Source organism: Sorex araneus, chromosome 5, assembly GCF_027595985.1.
Source record: "Sorex araneus isolate mSorAra2 chromosome 5, mSorAra2.pri, whole genome shotgun sequence".
NCBI classification, from domain to species: Eukaryota; Metazoa; Chordata; class Mammalia; order Eulipotyphla; family Soricidae; genus Sorex; species Sorex araneus.
In genome coordinates this window covers 29,973,153-29,991,301 of record NC_073306.1, presented here as the reverse complement: position 1 = coordinate 29,991,301, position 18,149 = coordinate 29,973,153, and the positions used below count along the sequence as shown (strand labels likewise).

Sequence of the window (18,149 nt, the reverse complement as noted above, 5' to 3'; positions counted from 1 at the left end):
GTTCATCCTGGCTCTACACTCAGGGACTGCTCTTGCATTGTTCAGAGGACCAAATAGATGCTGGGGACTGAAACCAGGTCCGCCGCATGCAAGGCAAACGCCCTACCAGCTGTACTATCACTCCATCCAACCTCCCACAGACAGTTTAAAAGTAATGATTTCCAGAACTGGGGAGATTGCACAGCTGTAATAAGTTTGCCTTGCACACACTGACTACAGTTCAACCCATGGTACCCCACAGTCCCCACATCCTGCCAGATATGCTCCCTGAGCACAGAGCCAGGAGTAAGCCCTGAATACGGAAATGTGATCCCAAAACAAAACAAAACAAAAATGGTGATTACCTCAAGCGACCTTTGGGGACTTCTTTGATGTCTTGTGCAGCCTTTTCAATTTGCATATGAAACAATCCAAACCATCTTCTCTCATAAGATGTTAGCACGTCCTTTCCATTTTCCCTATAAAAGTGATATATTGGGACTGGAAAGATAGCGCAGCAGGTAAGTCACTTGCCTTGTATGCAGCTGACCATGGGCTCCATCCTGAGCACCCAACATGGTCTCCTTGGCAGGAGTGATCCAAATGCAGAGCCTGGAGTAAGCCCTGAGCACAGTCAGCTGTGGCCCCGAAACCAAAATAAATAAATAAAATGATACGTGTCTAAATTATAAGCCAAATGAATTACTCAGTTTTCCCTGGGTATCTTCCATGTACACATAAGACCTACATGATAATGATCTTATTTGTTTTTCTTTTGGTAACCTATGCTTTTGTTAAAGAGTAGCGCCAGGTGCATGTGCTGCCTGAGCCCATGTGCTGCTTGTGCCCATGTGGCCAAACGCATGTGGTACCTGAGCACATGTGTCTCCCACATCTCCCCTCTTGAGATGTGTACTTTCTTCTTTTTTAAAAAAAAAAAATTTTTAATTTTATTGAATCACCGTGAGATAGTTACAAGCTTTCATGTTTGGGTTACAATCTCACAATGACCAAACACCCATCCCTCCACCAGTGCACATTCCCCACCACCAATATCCCGGGTATAACCCCTCTTTCCCACTTCTTCCTGCCTCTAAGGCAGACAATATTCCCCATACTCTCTCTCTACTTTTGGGCATTATAGCTTGCAACACAGACACTGAGAGGTCATCATGTTTGGTCCATTATCTACTTTCGGCATGCATCTCCCATCCCGACTGGTTCCTCCAGCCATCATTTTCTCAGTGATTCCTTCTCTGTTCCATCTGCCTTCTCCTCTCCGCTCATGAAGCAGTCTTCCAGCTGTGGGGCAATCCTCCTGGCCCTTGTATCTACCGCCCTTGGGTGTCAGCCTCATGTGATGCTACCCTACACTCTACAAATGAGTGCAGTCCCTTTATGTCTGTCCCTTTCTTTCTGACTCATTTCACTTAGCATAATATTCTCCATGTTTATCCATTTATAAGCAAATTTCATGACTTCATCTCTCCTAAAAACTGCATAGTATTCCATTGTGTAGATGTACCTATGTTTCTTTAACCAGTCATCTGTTTTAGGGCACTCGGTTGTTTCCATATTTTGGCTATTGTGAACAGTGCTGCAATGAATATATAGGTACAGAGATGTGTACTTTCATGCTTTCATATCTAATGTTGGGATGTGTGTAGGTGTTCTCTCTGTCTCTGGAGAAGTCTGTGTTCTCTCTTGAGCACGTGACTCTCTCACTTTCTCTCCCTCTTCCTTTCTAAAACCCTCCTAATAAAATCTGTTTTATTTTTTAAAAAGTAAAAAAAAAAAGGAAAAAACAAAGAGTAATGCCAGAGAGGCTGGAGACACAGTACATTTGTCTTGATCATGGCAAACCTGGTTTGATCCCCAGTACCCTGTATGGTCCCCAGAGCAATGCCAGGAGTAATTCCCAGTGCAAAAATAGGAGTAACCCCTGAGCATTGCCAGGTGTGCCCCAAACAAAACAAAACAAAAATGATAGTCTTCTGCGGCAGAGACTCAATAGGCTGAAGCTTTGAATGCAGGAACCCCATGTTCAATGTCAGCATTGTGAGGGTAGCCAAGCACAGTCGGGAACTCCTGCATACTGTGGAGTCAGCACTCTCAACTGCCCTCCTTGAGAATAAGAAGAGGGATCCAAAGGCGTCAATCTAGTCTTCAATTTATAGCTTCAAGAACTGTGAGAAGGGGCTGGAGCAATAACACAGCAGGTAGGGCATTTGCCTTGCACACAGCCGACCCGGGTTCGATTCCCAGCATCCCATATGGTCCCCTGAGCATGCCAGGAGTGATTCCTGAGTGCAAAGACAGGAGTAACCCCTGAGCATCGCCAGATGTGACCCCCCCCCCAAAAAAAACCTGTGAGAAAAGAAATTTCTTTTTCTGTTTTCTTTTTGCCACACTCGGTAGTGCTCAGGGATTACTCCTGGTTTGACACTCAGGAATCACTCCTGGTGGATTGGTGGAGTCAGGGGACTATTTGGGATGTCTGGGACTATTTGGGCTACAAGTAAGGCAAGCACACTAGCCACTGTACTATCACTCTAGTTTGTAAAAGAATTTTTTGATGCTTCTATTTGACAGACCTGCAGCAATTGCCTTTTTGCTGCCAGTTCTTGCGACAGAAGCAAGAAAAAAGTGTCCTCATATTTTCTGATTATGGTATCCCAGATGGGATGGGAGGATACAGGAGAGAAACAAGGAATGTGGAACTCAACAGGCTGGAGCACATGCTCTGTATGCGGGAGTCCTGGGCTCTGTTCCTGAGGCCACACTGGGACTAACCCTCAAGCACTGAGCCAAGAGTAGCCCCAAAGCACTGCCAAGTGTGACAAAAAGAAAAAGAAAAAAGGCAAACCTAGCAAAATAATGCAGAGGGGCATTTTGCTTTATTTTTCAAATGTAAGACCACAGTCTAAAATATGTCTTTTGTTTTGTTTGGGGTCACTCCCAGCAGAACTCAGGGACTACAACTCTTAGTCCTGTTCTTGAGCATTGCTCCAGGCAGGTTTGGAGGACCATGCAGTACTGGGGATCAAGTCTGGACTCCTGCATGCAAAGCTTGCTTTCTAGTCTTTTCAGTCACTTCTCCAGCCCCTTAAATAAACATTTTATGTATATTCCTTTCTCCCTGTGGATTTTTCCCTTTTGGTCCCAACAACGCCAAATTTCTTTCTTTTTTTTTTAAAAAAAATTTTTTGGGTCACACCTGGCGATGCACAGGGGTTACTCCTGGATCTGCACTCAGGAATCACCCCTGGCAGTGCTCAGGGGACCATATGGGATGCTGGGAATCGAACCCGGGTCGGCCGCATGTAAGGCAAACGCCCTACCCGCTGTGCTATCGCTCCAGCCCCCAACAACGCCAAATTTCTTAGAAAACTATTGACTTGTACAGATTAACACTGAGCTCCTAAGACTGAAGTTCTCTTTGCAGGCTGGAGGCCCAGATTCAATCCCTGGGACCACATGGTTCCCTGAGCCCACCAGGAGTGACCCCTGAGCAACAACTCCTCCATCTCTCACTGACCCTCATTCAATTTTGCTCTGGTATTTCTTTTTTTCTCTCTTTGGTTGGTTTGTTTGTGGGCCACGCTTGGCAATGCTCAGGAGTTACTCCTGGCTCTGTATTCAGGAATTACTCCTAGCATTGCCCAAGCAACCATATGGGGTGGCAGGGCTGGCCATATGCAAAGCAAGCATCCTACCCACTGTACTAACGCTCCAACCTCAAGCTATTAAGATTCTCCCTTCAATGTTTGTTCTTCCTTCCTGCTGCTCAGAGCAAGACTAGAGATATAGGCCCTCTGGTCCTGTTGAGGGACTTCAAGGGCTGAGAAGAAGGAGATGAGAGAAAAACCATGGAGACTGAGAAGGTGTAGAAGCAACAATCCTGGCAGAAAATCTGGGAAGGACACAGAATAAAGTGTGAGGGGATGACAAAAAAAAAGTGGATTTTTGTTTTATTTTAAGGGAGAATCACACCCAGCTATTTCAGGGTTTATTTCTGGCTCTGTATTGAAGGATCTGGAGCGATAGCACAGCAGTTGGGCTTTTGCCTTTCATGAGGCCTACCCGAGTTCGATTCCTCCGCCCCTCTCGAGCCCGGCAAGCTACCAAGAGTATGGAGCCTGCGCGGGAGAGCCTGGAAAGCTACCTGTGCGTATTGGATATACCAAAAACAGTAACAATAAGTCTCTCAATGAGAGACGTTACTGGTGCCCGCTCAAACAAATCGATGAGCAACGGGATGACAGTGACAGTAACAGTGACAGTATTGAAGGATCACTCTTGGCAGGTTCAGGGGACCACGTGGGGTGCTGGGGGTCAAACCCTGGTTGGGTGTATACAAGGAAAGTTCCTTACTTGTTGTGATCTCTCTCTGGCCTTCGATTTTTTTTGGGTGGGGGTTTGTTTTTGACTAGCCGCAGATTTTTGAAAAATATGTATTTTTTGTTTTGGTTCTCTACTTATGACTGTATACTGTATTCAGGGATTGATTCTGGAAGGGAACCATATGCAGGGTATTGAAGATCTAGTCAGGGTCCGTGGAGTACAAGGCAAGCTTTTCTTTTTTGCTTTTTTTTTGGGGGGGTCACACTCGGTGATGCTCAGGTATTGCTCCTGGTTTTGCACTCAGGAATTACTCCTGGCATTGCTCAGAGGACCATGGGATGCCAGAGATCGAATCCATGCTGACTGCGTACAAAGCAAATGCCCTACCTGCTGTACTATCACTCTGGCCCCTAAGGCAAGTTTTTAATCCCTGTATACTATCTGAAACAGAGGGAGATAGATGTCAGAAATGTTTGGGAGACAAAATTGATTTGGGTTGTCAATAAAGATTTGTTGACTTTCTTGGCTACCCTTTCTAAAGTAGCTCTTTGGTTACTCTTCCGTTTACTTCCTTTATAGCACTTTTCGCAGTCTACAATTACCTTGTTTATATTTTTGCTTATTGTCTGTTTCCATGAAGCAGAATGTAAACTCCACCAGGGCTGTGACCCTGACCAGTCTTTAAAGCCAGTGCTTGGCACTCAGTAAATGCTTTCAGGAAATCTTCCAGAATTGATTGTATGATTTAATAATTGATTTGGGGCCGGGAGAAGACCTAGATATGCTGCTAAGGATGTGGAAGCGGGTAGCCTCAGATGTGGCCTAGCTCCCAGTGTAAGCCACGTACTGTTAGTTAGATTCCCCAAACCTACTAGCGTGGCAGCCCCCATCCCCTCCCTCGCCAGCAAGCTAGGCGTGGGAATGTGCAGTCTCTCCAAAGCCCTAAAGGGGGAAGCACTGCACTTGGGCCTGGGGACGCAGGCCGAGAGCACAGGAAGAGGAGTCCGATGAAGCTTTGGGCGCCGACTCTGTCTCGCCACTCCGGTTGGAACGCCAATATTAACTATTTGCTGGGAGAGGACCCCAGATGTCCGGCTTCCATAGGGACTGCAGCATAAATCCCAGAAAGATGAGGAATAAAAAGGATGTCACCTGAGTAGCGACTGCGTGTGTGTGCATGCATGCGTGTGTGTGTGTGTGTGTGTGTGTGTGTGTGTGTGTGTGTGTGTTGAGGGTTGCAGAAATGTCGGTACCAGGATCACGGTCAAATCCCGGTGGGATCTGGGCGTACAGACTGCGTCTTTAAGGCGCTGATAGGGGGCGGGTCCCCGAGAGGGGTGGGGCCTCCAGGTGACGTCATGCCCTCCGAGGGGCGTGTCTGATCGCTGACTGGCCGCCAGGAAGGGGGCGGGCTCTCAGTGACGGGACGCCGGGGAGGGGGGGGCAGGCGTTCATTGATAAAAACGCCGAGCTCCGGGGCGCGAGCGCAGCGTAGCGAGTCCTGGCAGCGCCACGCGCGGCCGGCCCGGGCGGAACGGAGACCGAGCCGGGCGGGCGCTGCGACGCCCCGCCTGCATGGAGCCCGCCACCAGCTTCCTGTCCCCGCGGCCGTGCCCGCGTGCTGCCGCCCCGCCCGCTCCTCCCGCCGGGCCCGGGCCGCCGCAGGGTGCCGTGCCCGGACCGGGGCGCGAGATGCTGGCCGGGCCGCCGCCCGCGCCCGACCCTGCGCGTCTCATCACGGACCCGCGCAGCGGCCGGACCTACTTCAAAGGTCGTCTGTTGGGGAAGGTAGGAAGGGGACCATCGGGGGTCCTGCCGGCCTCCTCCTCGGCGCCGGGAGGGTCGGGGAGGGGGCGCTGGTGCTTGGCGCAGAGATTTCTGCGGACCAGGTTCGGCCTTGGCGAGAGCTCCCTGCCTGATGCTCCCACCTCGTAGGGAGGTTTCGCCCGCTGCTACGAGGCCACTGACACGGAGACTGGCAGCGCCTACGCCGTCAAAGTCATCTCGCAGAGCCGCATCACCAAGCCGCATCAGAGAGAGAAGGTGCGCCCGGGCCCAGGCTCCGGGGATGCGGGGTGGGCTGGGGACGGTGACATGGAAGCCTGTGAAAGATGACAGCCTGCTGCCCCCCACCCAACACGCCCCTCCCTGCAGATTCTAAACGAGATTGAGCTGCACCGCGACCTGCAGCACCGCCACATCGTGCGATTCTCGCATCACTTTGAGGATGCTGACAACATTTACATTTTCCTGGAGCTCTGCAGCCGAAAGGTGAGGGAGGAGGTGCGGGAGGAGGTGCAGGAGCTGGAGCCCCGCTCTTTCTCAGATCACCGGGAGGTTTGAGAGGGGGGCACGGGGCTGAGGCTGTGGCTCTCCGCAGTCGCTGGCCCACATCTGGAAGGCCCGGCACACCTTGCTGGAGCCAGAGGTGCGATACTACCTGCGGCAGATCCTTTCTGGACTCAAGTACCTGCACCAGCGTGGCATCCTGCACAGGGACCTCAAGCTGGGTGAGACTGGGGGTGCCTGCAGGGTTTGGGGGTGTGGAGGCACAGGGAAAGAAGGCAGGGTATGGGGGTGTGGGAGGCAGAGGGAAAGCAGTTTGAGACAGCTCCCTCTGCCTCCCCCACCCAGGGAATTTTTTTATCACTGAGAACATGGAACTGAAGATGGGAGATTTCGGACTGGCGACTAGGTTGGAACCCCCGGAGCATAGGAAGAAGTGAGTGTTTCAGGGTGGGGGGTGGCCACCCAGTCTGTGTGACACAGATGATGTGCATGACAGAATGTGTGGGAGGGCATGACTGCCTCCTGTGTGCCTGTGATAGACGGGAAGACATGAGACTCTGTGTGTGTGTGGGGGGGGGTGGGTGTGTGTGTCTCTAATAGATGGGGAAGGCATGAAGGTTGTGCGTGTGTGTGTGCACTGTCATAGACAGGGAAGGCATGACGGTTGTGTGGTGTGGGGGGAGCAAGGGGGTGGCCGCTGGGTTACTTGGAGGCTGAGTTCCTGAGAAAGATGGGAGGTAAGGACTCAAGGTAGTCTTGCTGGCCCTCTGTGGGGGTAGGGGCAGGCAACAGAAGTGGTGTGTTTGAGACTGACAGTGGGAGTGGCAGAGCATGAGGCCCCATGTCAGTAAGATGTGTGAGGTGTGAGTGACACAGCATGTGTGGCAGATGAGGTTTTGGGGGAATGTGGCAGCTGGTGTTGCCATGTGTGTGGCACCAACCAGGGGAGGTGACAGTCTGTTTGGATGTCTGGCAGATGGAGGCGGGGATGCAGGGTGCACTGACCCCCAGAGAGGAGAGAGTGGGGAGGGGTCGGGCCTCTCCCTCAGCCTTGAGCAGCTGAGCAGCTGGGCAGGCGGGGAGGAGGGGCGGAGACTCAGCTGCCAGCCCAGCATCTATTGTCCCAGGACAAGCTGGAGTTCTCAGGCCTTTGGTGACAGGCAGCTGCTTTGTCTGAACTCACAGTGGGGGTAGGGATGGGGCTAGCAAGCCTGGGTCTGGACCTGCCCCTTGCCTCTCCCCCACCTCCTCAGGACCATCTGCGGTACTCCCAACTATGTGGCTCCGGAAGTGCTGCAGAGACAAGGCCACGGCCCCGAGGCAGACGTGTGGTCCCTGGGATGCGTCATGTGAGTCCCAGCATCCTCTGCGTGGACGGATGGGTGCATAGCGGGTGGCCCTTCCACTCCTGACCCCTGTTTCGGCCTCGCAGGTACACGCTGCTCTGTGGGAGCCCTCCGTTTGAGACTGTTGACCTGAAGGAGACATACCGCTGCATCAAGCAGGTTCATTACACACTGCCCGCCAGCCTCTCACTGCCTGCCCGGCAGCTCCTGTCCTCCATCCTTCGCGCCTCGCCCCAAGACCGCCCCTCGATCGACCAGATTCTGCGCCATGACTTCTTCACCAAGGTCTGTGACTCCCCTGAGGTCCCGCCTGTGCATCCCTCGGGGGTGAGTGGGGCGGCGAGAGGTCTTGGCTCACATGGCTCCCTCCTCAGGGCTACACCCCCGACCGGCTCCCTGTCAGCAGCTGCGTGACAGTCCCAGACCTGATACCCCTGAACCCAGCTAAGATTCTGTTTGTCAAAGTTACCAAGAGCCTCTTTGGCCGGAAGAAGAACAAGAGTGAGTTTGGGGTATCATTTGAGGGTACAGGGTGTCAGGGGCCTGGCTGCGCTGTGGGGAGTGTGGGCCTGGGTACCTGTGAGCCCCTGGGAGAGTGAGCGTTACATGGGCACTTAGATTTCTCATCTTTATGATTCCTGTGGGGAGCAGAAGCGGGGCAGCATGCTGAGGGCTGTCCTGCCCCCACTAACTCCCCTCTGCCTGCCCCTCCCCCTCAGATAAGAACCATCCTGAGGAGCGGGACGAGATCTCCTGTTTGGTGAATGGCCTCACACGGGCGTCCATCAGCCAGCAGGATGCCAGGCCTGAGGTGAGCGCTCACGTGGGCAGGGCTTCCCTGACTCACCCCTCCCCAGCAGCTGCGGGAAGCAGGGATAAAAGAGGCTGGTGAAGCATCTAGCCTCGTGGTTGTCTAATTGGCTGTGTCTCATTAGCCAGGCGGGCTGACCTGAGGTGCCCCGGGAGGGCCCCCGCACTCAAGGCCTTGGATTTCAGGGTCTTTCTCACTCCTTCCCTTCCCCCACCCTCCAGGCGCCCGCAGCTTCGGGCCCAGCCCCTCCCAGCCTGGTAGAGACAGCACCCGAGGACAGCTCACCCCGGGGGACGCTGGCAAGTAGTGGAGATGGTGAGCCGCAGAAGGAGGGGTGCTGGACGACTGCGGGGCCGGGCCCACACGGCCTGCATCTGGGGGAACCCAGGCCCCAATTCCCAGTGTCCTGTTCCTTTCAGGGTTTGAGGAAGGGCTGACGGTGGCCACGGTGGTAGAGTCTGCCCTCTGCGCTCTGAGAAACTGCCTGGCCTTCATGCCCCCAGGTAAAGCTGACGTCTGGCAGCTGGGAACGCCGTGGGCGGGCTCTGGCTCAGAGGTCAGCTCCTCACCCTCCCTCTCCCATGCCAGCCGAACAGAACCCCGCTCCCCTGGCACAGCCCGAGCCGCTGGTGTGGGTCAGCAAGTGGGTTGACTACTCCAACAAGTTTGGCTTTGGCTATCAACTGTCCAGCCGCCGCGTGGCTGTGCTCTTCAACAATGGCACACACATGGCGCTGTCGGCCAACAGGAAGTAAGTCTGGTGAAAAGGCACCTGGGCTCCTGTGGTCTCTCAGGGCCTCTTGTGCCGGGCGCCCTCTGACCTCTGCCTTCCCCCGCTCCAGGACCGTGCACTACAACCCCACCAGCACGAAGCATTTCTCCTTCTCTGTGGGAGCCGTGCCCCGGGCCCTGCAGCCACAGCTAAGCGTCCTGCGGTACTTTGCCTCCTACATGGAACAGCGCCTCATGAAGGTGCGTGGACTGGGGGGACTGCAGCGGGGACACAAGGCACATCTGATCCCTTCCTAGTCACCGTGTCGGGGAGGAGGGCTCATGGCTGGCAGGTTCAGCGCCCAGGGCCGAATGGCAGAGACACCCGGGGACAGTCCTGACCCTCAGACAAATGACCCGTCCCTCCTGCAGGGTGGAGATCTGCCCAGCGTGGAAGAAGTGGAGGCACCTGTCCCCCCGCTCCTGCTGCAGTGGGTCAAGACCGATCAGGCCCTGCTCATGCTGTTTAGTGACGGCACCGTCCAGGTAGGGGGCCCTCCTGGAATTGTGGGGAAGGTCTTGGGAAGAAACTGGACTGGCGTCCTGATGGGCGCTTCCCTCCCTTCCACAGGTGAACTTCTACGGGGACCACACCAAGCTGATCCTCAGTGGCTGGGAACCCCTCCTCGTGACTTTTGTGGCCCGAAATCGCAGTGCTTGTACTTACCTCGCCTCCCACCTCCGGCAGCTGGGCTGCTCCCCAGACCTTCGCCAGCGTCTCCGCTATGCTCTGCGGCTGCTACGGGACCGCTGCCCGGCCTAACCCCACACCACAGAACCCACTGGCCTCCGGCTGGAAGACTCTCGTGACCCTCCCTGTCCCTTTGGTGCATCCCTGGGGCCTTGGGCCACATCCCCCAGGGAAACAGGGACCAGCTTTACTGGGGTTGGAGGCAGCCGTCCCCTCGGCACCGCTCAACCCTACTCCAAGCCTGAGCCTTAGCTCCCAGCTCGGGGGCGCTATTTATGGACCACTTTTATTTATTGACAGACATTTATTTATTGGGATGTGAGCCCCAGGAAGGGCCTCCTCCTGGGAAAATAAACCGTTTTTTTGCAGAAGCCGAAGGCCTGCTCACTCGCAGTAGAGCCCGTGCACGGTGGCCACGGCGAAGAGTGAGGTGTTTGTGAAGGAAGCGGAGGCCAGCCCGTCGCTCGCAGCGTCCCAGAGCGCACGGCTGACCACGTGCACGCCCTGGCCGGCGCGCGGCCCCAGCACCACGCTGCACACCAGCTTGTAGCGCGGCGGGCTGAGCTCCCGCAGGCGCACACGCACCTGCTCGCACAGCTCGCGGGCCAGGGCCCCCGCCTCGGTCCCTGAGTAGCAGGCGTCGCGCAGCCCCCAAGCCAGAGCCGCTTCCAGGGCGCGCTGGGCTCGGGTCGCATCCCAGCGCTCCCCGGGCGCCGGCTCCATGCGGTACGATGGTGCCACCCGGCGCACGGGTGCCAGGGGCAGCCCCGAGAAGCTGATCCTTGAGCTGAGCGGAGGCACTGGACCCAGGGATGGTCGCCGACCTCCAGCTCCTGGACCTGGCCCGGCCAGCGAGTTGCGGCGGGAAAAGGAGGCAGCGGCACCCAGCACAGAGCCTCGGCGGGAGGCCGGGCCAGGGCTCTGCAGGCGTACAGGGGGCCGTGCTGCCGACAGTTTGAGCCCCGGCTCTTTGGAAGCCTCCTCCTCCTGGCGTCCTGGGGGCAGTGGCCTGCCAGCCATGGACCTGCGGCTGGAAGACCCACACTTGACCAGTAGGGTGCCACTGGCCATCTTAGCACATCACCCCCTTACTCTGTGATAAGCGTTTTGCCCCCCTCATCCTCCTCTTACCTGTGTTTGGGGGACAGGTGAACCAGACAGACTGGGATCAGGTGACTTCTCAGAAGGTCAAGGGCTGTCAGGCATATAAGGGAAAAGATCCTGATTAGGTGATCGTCTCAAGGGCCGTGCCCACCTGCGAGCTTTCTCCTGGCACCATAAAAATCCGTTACTGTGAGCTCTGGAAACTCCCAGGGCGGGCTGTGCAGCTCGGCAGCAGAGCATTTGTCTTGCATGTGTGAGCAAGGCCTTGGGTTGAATCCCTGGCACCACGAAATTAGTAAATAATAAACACTTCTGTTTCTCCCCACCTGGCTTCAGCAGAAGAGGGAGGCCTCTGCCCAGGGTCGGACAGTGTGCCTCTAACTCCTTCTTGCCAGCCCCGGCCAGGAAACAGACTCAGGGCCTTCAGCCCTGTGGGTACTGAACCCAGTCATCTTCCCTTCTACCTACTTCCTGAGTAGTTGGCACAAATTTCCCCACTACTGGCTGAGGCTGGGGACTGGTGACTCATGAAGCTTCTTCCACCCTTGGCTTTTGGCCTCCGGCTGTACCTCCAGAATCAGGGGATCAGCTCCTTCTCCCGAAACTCCCCGAGGCCCCTGAGTCACTGTCGGCCTTTGGCCTCCCAGCACTCTCCAAGGCTCTTGCCTGGCCTGCCTGACTGGTAGGTGGGAAGCTCAGGCCCCTTGCCTGTGTTGTGGGGTTGCCATGGGTTGCTAGGCAAGCTCTCCTCCCTCCTTCCGTCCCTCCATTCAGTCCTGCTCTGCTTCTGAACACGTGCTGAGTGAAGGGTGCCTGGGGTGACGGCATGGTGGTAAAGAGGGACTCTCATCCAGAAAGGGGTCCCGTGCCCACCCAACCACCATCGGTTCCCTCCCTGTAAAGACTGGCCCTTCCCTCCAGTGAGCAAATTGCAGAGGCCCCGGGCATGGAAAGACTTTGAGACCATGGGGGTGGTTGCTTGGGAATTAGGGTCCAGCCCACAGGAAGGAGCACACGTCATGGTTCTATCGTCTGCCCATCAGCCTCAACAAGGACAAACATTTCCGCTCCCTGAGCTGACTAGGTGGGGCTTGGATGACTTCCTCAGCTCTGGGCAGTGTGGAGAGGGAGGGTGGAGGGACACCCCTACTTGGGGCGGGGGCGGGGGGGGGGGAGGCAGATCTGATGCAATACGGAAGACCAGGCCAACCTAATCCAGCTTCCTGACCCCAGTGTCCTGGAACTTGTCCCCAGCATGCCACACCCTGTGTGCCCAGATAGTCCCCTCCCCCAGGGAGCTTGCATTGCAGGAATGCCAGAGGCCATGACACCCCTTCAGACTCTGACACCTCGGCATCTGACCTCCATCTGCGGGATGGTCAGCTCCCAAACACCTGGGCTTTGGGCCCTGGAAACCATCCCTGGGGGTGAAGACTTCCTGCAGAAAGGAAGTTCCCAGGCTTGGCTCACCCAAGCTACCCTGTGTGCCTGGGGGTGGGGGGTGGGCCGGGAGGGAAAGGCGTAAACTGTGAAGCCAGGGCATGTAGAAACCAAGGCGCCGAGACCCTCTGCATGGCTTGGGGCTTCTCTGGGAGCCCGAGTTCTCTCCCCAGGCCTGTGGGAGATAGGCGGGGCCTCTCTGCAGTTTCCGTGGAAACCCACAGGCTCCCCACCCGGGTGTTGCCTGGGCAGGCTCCCAGCTGGGGCTCAGCTGCTGCCAGCCGCCAGCCTCTCCTCCCGGCCAGCTCCAAGTCAGCCTCTCGCCCCCTCCTCCAGCCTGTCCTCCTTCTCTCATCTCCGCTCCAGCCTCCTCCACTGGTTTTTGATGTTTCGGGAGCACTTGGACCTCTTCTGCCGCATCCCTAAAACTTGACTATTCAGTAAACAGGCCTCTGAAGCTCCTGCTCCTCCCTCCCAGGCCTTTCCCGGTCTCCTTCCCTGCTCCAGGGCCTGGCCAGGCCTCCTGCTTCTTCCCACCTACCGACAGGCCTTCTGGGCGGTTCCCCCCAGCCCACCTGCCCATGGAGACCCCAGGACTGGCTGTGCATGGAGAGGCTGCACCTTTCTCAGCAGCGCTCAGAAGCCTCATCAACAACCCCCTCTACAGGTGAGGGGGCGGGCCTGGGTTTCCCCTGGCTGCTTCTGCTGTGTCCTATGACTCTGAGGGAGCCCAGAGTACTGGGTGGGGGAGTTTGAGCTCAAACCTCCTGACCTGGGGGAAGTCAAGTGGAGAGCGTGGGGGGGGGGGGCTACCCACCCTCAGTGTCCATGATCTCCTGAGGCCCGAGGCAGGGAGAGGACTGTGGCTCAGGATGATAGGCAGGGAGACCTGTGTCTGGGACTCCGGACGGAGAACAGCCCCATGCCCGCTGGATCCTGAGAGCGCGGACGGAGCTTGAGTATTGGGGGAGGCAAAGGAACAGATGACCCTGTTTTGAGATCTGGGGATTCACAAGAGGAACAAAGCCCGAATGATTGAGTCAGAGTCTCAGACAGGAAGCTGCCAAGGGGGTAGCCTGGGTTCCCCCGCCTGCCCGTGATGCTGGTGCTTCCTGAAACCAGACAGAGCAGGGGGGCAGGGCTGCCAGAGAACCAGAACGCAGCTTCCTGGCCCCCTGCTAGGAGTTGGGCTTTTCCCCCCAGGGTTCCTGCCTCTCAGACTCTGCTTTTGGTAGATGTCCCACCTGTACCTGGCACCCCAGGCCCTGAACCTGGCACTAGGAGCTTCCGAATAGTTCAGGTTTCCTCTCCTGCCTCCTACTCCCTACCTTGTTCTGAGGCCCAGAAACTGGGGTCGGAAGTGCTCATGAAAATGGAAAATGTGGTCTGGCTTCAAGATGAAGCATCCTGCACCCACTCCAATCTGGAGGATGCTGGAAAAAGCTGAGTTGGCAGTCTGTGGATGAACCCAAAGATCTTTCCTTCCCCCAAGACTCAGACCAGGGGGCAGAGGGTAGATGGGGCAGAGGGTAGATGGGATCAGCTAGTTTCGGCCCTGGTGCTTTTCTCAGCAATCAGGCAGAGCTGCCTCCTCCCAATGTGAGGGTTTGAGATCACATTCCGTTTCCCTGTGAGAAATCCGAGAGTTGGGTAGGATTTCTTTGGCCTTAGCACTATGGAGCTGGACAGAGCTGGGACTAGAACCTAGGCGCTGGTCTCACTCATCTCTTGAGCTGGAAAGGCTAGGCCTGGTCTCTCTCTTTCTCTGTCTCTATGACTCTCTTTCTGTCTCAGTCTCTCTATCAGTCTTTTTTGACGGGGGGGACACACCCAGCAATGCTCAGGGATTACCCCTGGCTCCACACTAAGGGATCCTGGCAGTGCTCTGGGCTGCTAGGGATCAAGCCAGGGTTGATTGAGTGCAAGGCAAGCACCCTGCTTGCTGTGGCATATCTCCCTGGGTTGCTTTTAAGACAAACAAAGCCCTCAGCAGGCAAAGGTGGACCTTTTCTGGCACACTCCACTCTGGCCTCTTCTCTCCTCGCTTTCTGTCTCTCATACAGTGATGTCCGATTTGTGGTTGGTCAGGAACGGCAGGAGGTATTTGCCCACCGGTGCTTACTGGCCTGTAGATGCAACTTCTTCCAGCGACTTCTGGATACCAGGGTCCCTAGCCCCCTGGTGCTGAGCACTGTGCCAGCTGAGGCCTTCCTAGCAGTGCTGGAGTTCCTGTACACTAACAGTGTCAAGCTGCACCGCCACTCTGTGAGCACACTGGACAGGACCAGGGTGGGAGAGGCAAGGGGTGGGCCAAGGGGCAGGGGAAACTCCCTTCCACTCCCCACACATTCCCTTCTACTCCCCCAACACCCACTCTACAGGTGCTGGAGGTACTGACTGCTGCTGTGGAATATGGACTGGAGGAGCTTCGAGAGGTGGGTTTGGTGCCAGCCTGTCTCATTTCTCTTGCCTCTGTGCGCTTGGTTCATATCCTATCTGGCACGGAGGCCCCTGTAGAGAAATCTGGGTGGCTCTCTGTACTGTAAACGCCCTTCGCCTGTGTTCTATATGGACCGGGGAACAGACAGAATGCCAGAAACACAGGACAGGCCAGCCTCTTCTTCAAAGAGAGGGATTAAGTGGTTTAAGAGGTATGACAGGGGGTTAGAGAAACATAGTATAACATGTGGCCAACTGGATTTTATCCTCAGCATGACATATAATACCATGAGCCCCACCAAGAATAATCCCTGAGTGGCTGGCGAGACAGTACAGCAGGTAGGGAACTTGCGTTGGACGTGGCCAACCTGGGTTCAATTCCCAGCAATCCATGTGGCCGCCAAGCACCACCGGGAGTGATTTCTGAGCACCGCTGGATGTGGCCCTCCAACCCCCCCAAAAAGAGAAAGCTCTGAGTGCAGAATCAGGAGTAAGCCCTAAGTATAGTCAGGGTATAGTATAGTCATACCCCCCCTCAAGTATGACAGATATGACAGATGGAGCTGAGACTATCTATAGGGTCTCAAGAGTCCTGCCACCAGTGTGAGGAGATGAAGACTTCCTGGAAGAGGAAACATTTGTACTGAATCAGTTAGAACTGGGAGGAAGAGGAACTGGCATTCTAGTGACAAGCGGGAAAGGAATGAAGTAGGCTTGCTATGACTGTGAGAGGAGAAATGAGGCTGACGGTCTCTCTAGATCTCCAGGCATGGGATTCCTAGGGGCTTGGGATGCTCACTGCTTCTAGGCTGGGACAGGAGCAGAGCCCTCCCACACCCCATGTCCCTTTCTGTTCCAGCTGTGCCTGGAGTTTGTGGGGAAGGTGCTGGACGTGGAGCTGGTGTGTGAGGCCCTGCAGGTGGGAGCTTCTGGACAAAGTTCCTGGGTGTGGGCTCTGTGGCTTCAGCCTCCAACGTGACCGCCTCATTCTGCTCTCAGGTTGCCGTAACCTTTGGCCTAGGTCCACTGCAGGGGCGTTGTATGGCCTTCATAGAGGCCCACAGCCAGGTACAGCCCTCAACATTCATACCCTAACCACCCGCCTTCCCCTCCACCCCTTGACCCTCTCTGGGCCCTGGCCCTTGACCCTCTCTGGGCCCTGGCCCTTGACCCTCTCTGGGCCCTGGCCCGCAGGAGGTGCTCCGCACGCGCAGCTTCCTGGAGCTGTCAGCGCCCGCACTGCTGCTGCTGCTGCGCAGTGACAGGCTCGGTGTAGACGAGTCTGAGCTGGTCCTGGCCGCGCGAAGCTGGGCGCGCGTGGGCGCGGTGAGTGGGAGTCCCGGGGGCTGGGTGGAGGGCTCGGGGCGCAGGAACCCCGCATTCTGAGGGGGGCTGCACGTACATGCAGGCGGTGCTGGAGCGGCCTGTGGCCGAGGTGGCGGCACCGGTGGTGCGGGAGCTGAGACTGGCCTTGCTGGCCCCGGCGGAGCTGAGCGCCCTCGAAGAGCAGAACCGGCGGGAGCCGCTCATCCCGGTGCGGTCGAAGGGAACCAGTCGGGTTTCACCCAGTCGCGGGTGGGAGGGGAGCGAGGGGAGCGAGGCGCCGGGGGGCACTGCGGGACTCGGTGCGGTCCTTCCCCGGCAGGTGGAGCAGATCGTGGAGGCGTGGAAATGCCACGCCCTGCGAAGAGGGGATACGGCCCGGGGCGCGCGGTGCCGTCGCCGGAGGGGCACCCTGCCCCGAGAGCATCACCGCTTTCTGGACATGCCTTTCAAGTGATCCCTGGCTGAGGCTACACGTGAGAACGCGGGACCGGCACCAAACTACAACTCCCGGCATGCCTGGCAGCGACTTCCGCCTTCCGCTCCCAAGATGCCCTGCGAGAGGACCTCTGGAACGCCCCTTTCCTGTGGGTGGGGCTAGTGGGCTGGGCGGGGTTGCGAGGCCTTGGCCTGGGTCCGAGCCCCTAAGGTCGCTCCGTTGTCCGTCGGGTACGGGCCACTCGCGGGCCACCCGTGAATGCTTATTGACCCCCACACGTCTTTTCAGCTTAAACCCCCGCCCCTTCTTTAATTCCAGGCCGGGTTCCTAGAGCCCTCTCCCCTGGACCTTAGGCTCACTCCCAAACCGTGCTGTCCCTTTCTTTGCTCGTACCCAGCCTCCTGGTGACCCCTCGCCGCCTCGATGGGGGTGTTAGTCTCCGACACAGTCATTCCCCACGCTCCAAAGTTGTCAGCCCCGGGGGGCCGGGAAGGTGGTCCAGCGGATGCGGCGCTTGCACGCAGCTGACCTAGGCTCCATCCCGGCTCCCCATAGGGCCCCCTGAGCACAGAGCCAGGAGCAACCCTTGAGCATCCCTGGGTGTTGCCCACACAAAAAAACTTAGATTCTGGGGCCTGAGCAGTAGCTAGGTTGCTACCGAGTGTGGTCCTGAAACAAAAACTTTGAAAAATGTCAGCCTCATATTCTATTCCTCATTTGTTTAGTTTGTATTGGTAAGCAGAAGTTACCAATCATTTTGCCCCCCCCCCTTTTTTTTTACCATTTTTTATTGAGATGCCAGGATTTGCAATGCCGTCAGTTATATTTTTCATGCATACATCATCCTAACACCAAACCCATCAACAGAGAGCCCGCCTCCACCCACCCACTGTCTCCTGGGTACTTCTTTTTTTTTTTTAACAGCTTTTTCTTTTTCATTAGTGAATCATTGTAAGGTACAGTTATATACTTATGAACTTTCGTGTTTGCATTTCAATCATACAATGATCGTTTACCCATCCCTCCACCAGTGCCCATTCTCCTCCATCAATGTTCCCAGTATCCCTCCACCACCACCACCCCACTATACTCCCCCACCTCTGTGGCAGGGGCATTCCCTTTTGTTCTCTCTCCTTTTGGGTGTTGTGGTTTGCAATAGAGGTATTGAGTGGC

General features: G+C 56.2%; 3 protein-coding genes across 9 annotated transcripts; 2 read left to right on the top strand and 1 right to left on the bottom strand.

The window, feature by feature from the left end:
* Positions 1–5,782: 5,782 nt before the first annotated feature.
* On the top strand, positions 5,783–10,602 carry PLK3 (polo like kinase 3). Its single transcript, XM_004621571.3, has 15 exons — positions 5,783–6,111; positions 6,259–6,366; positions 6,478–6,594; positions 6,704–6,833; positions 6,958–7,045; positions 7,866–7,961; positions 8,045–8,243; positions 8,333–8,459; positions 8,678–8,769; positions 8,991–9,084; positions 9,189–9,272; positions 9,358–9,520; positions 9,612–9,741; positions 9,913–10,026; positions 10,112–10,602. Exons 1-15 carry the CDS (start codon positions 5,899–5,901, stop codon positions 10,301–10,303), a joined length of 1,947 nt encoding a protein of 648 aa, XP_004621628.2. The 5' UTR covers positions 5,783–5,898; the 3' UTR covers positions 10,304–10,602.
* A 12-nt stretch (positions 10,603–10,614) lies between these two features.
* On the bottom strand, positions 10,615–16,733 carry DYNLT4 (dynein light chain Tctex-type 4). Of its 5 annotated transcripts, none has more exons than XM_055140096.1 (3): positions 16,617–16,727; positions 11,363–11,426; positions 10,615–11,261 (listed from the first exon to the last, which is right to left on the bottom strand). In XM_055140096.1, the coding sequence occupies exon 3, from the start codon at positions 11,249–11,251 to the stop codon at positions 10,616–10,618; it is 636 nt and encodes a 211-aa protein (XP_054996071.1). In that variant the 5' UTR covers positions 11,252–11,261; positions 11,363–11,426; positions 16,617–16,727; the 3' UTR covers position 10,615. The 5 variants fall into 5 exon arrangements, with proteins under 5 accessions (XP_054996071.1, XP_054996068.1, XP_054996070.1 ...); XM_055140093.1 differs by lacking the exon at positions 16,617–16,727 and adding an exon at positions 13,593–13,709; XM_055140095.1 differs by lacking the exon at positions 16,617–16,727 and adding an exon at positions 11,905–11,973 and having other exon boundaries at positions 10,615–11,275.
* On the top strand, positions 12,926–18,149 carry BTBD19 (BTB domain containing 19). 3 transcript variants are annotated; one of them, XM_055140091.1, is made up of 8 exons: positions 12,931–13,442; positions 14,839–15,040; positions 15,157–15,210; positions 16,074–16,115; positions 16,214–16,282; positions 16,409–16,540; positions 16,623–16,748; positions 16,860–18,149. In XM_055140091.1, the coding sequence occupies exons 1-8, from the start codon at positions 13,357–13,359 to the stop codon at positions 16,992–16,994; spliced, it is 846 nt and encodes a 281-aa protein (XP_054996066.1). In that variant the 5' UTR covers positions 12,931–13,356; the 3' UTR covers positions 16,995–18,149. The 3 variants fall into 3 exon arrangements, with proteins under 3 accessions (XP_054996067.1, XP_054996066.1, XP_004621626.2); XM_004621569.3 differs by having other exon boundaries at positions 12,937–13,442; positions 16,074–16,133; XM_055140092.1 differs by lacking the exon at positions 16,623–16,748 and having other exon boundaries at positions 12,926–13,442; positions 16,074–16,133.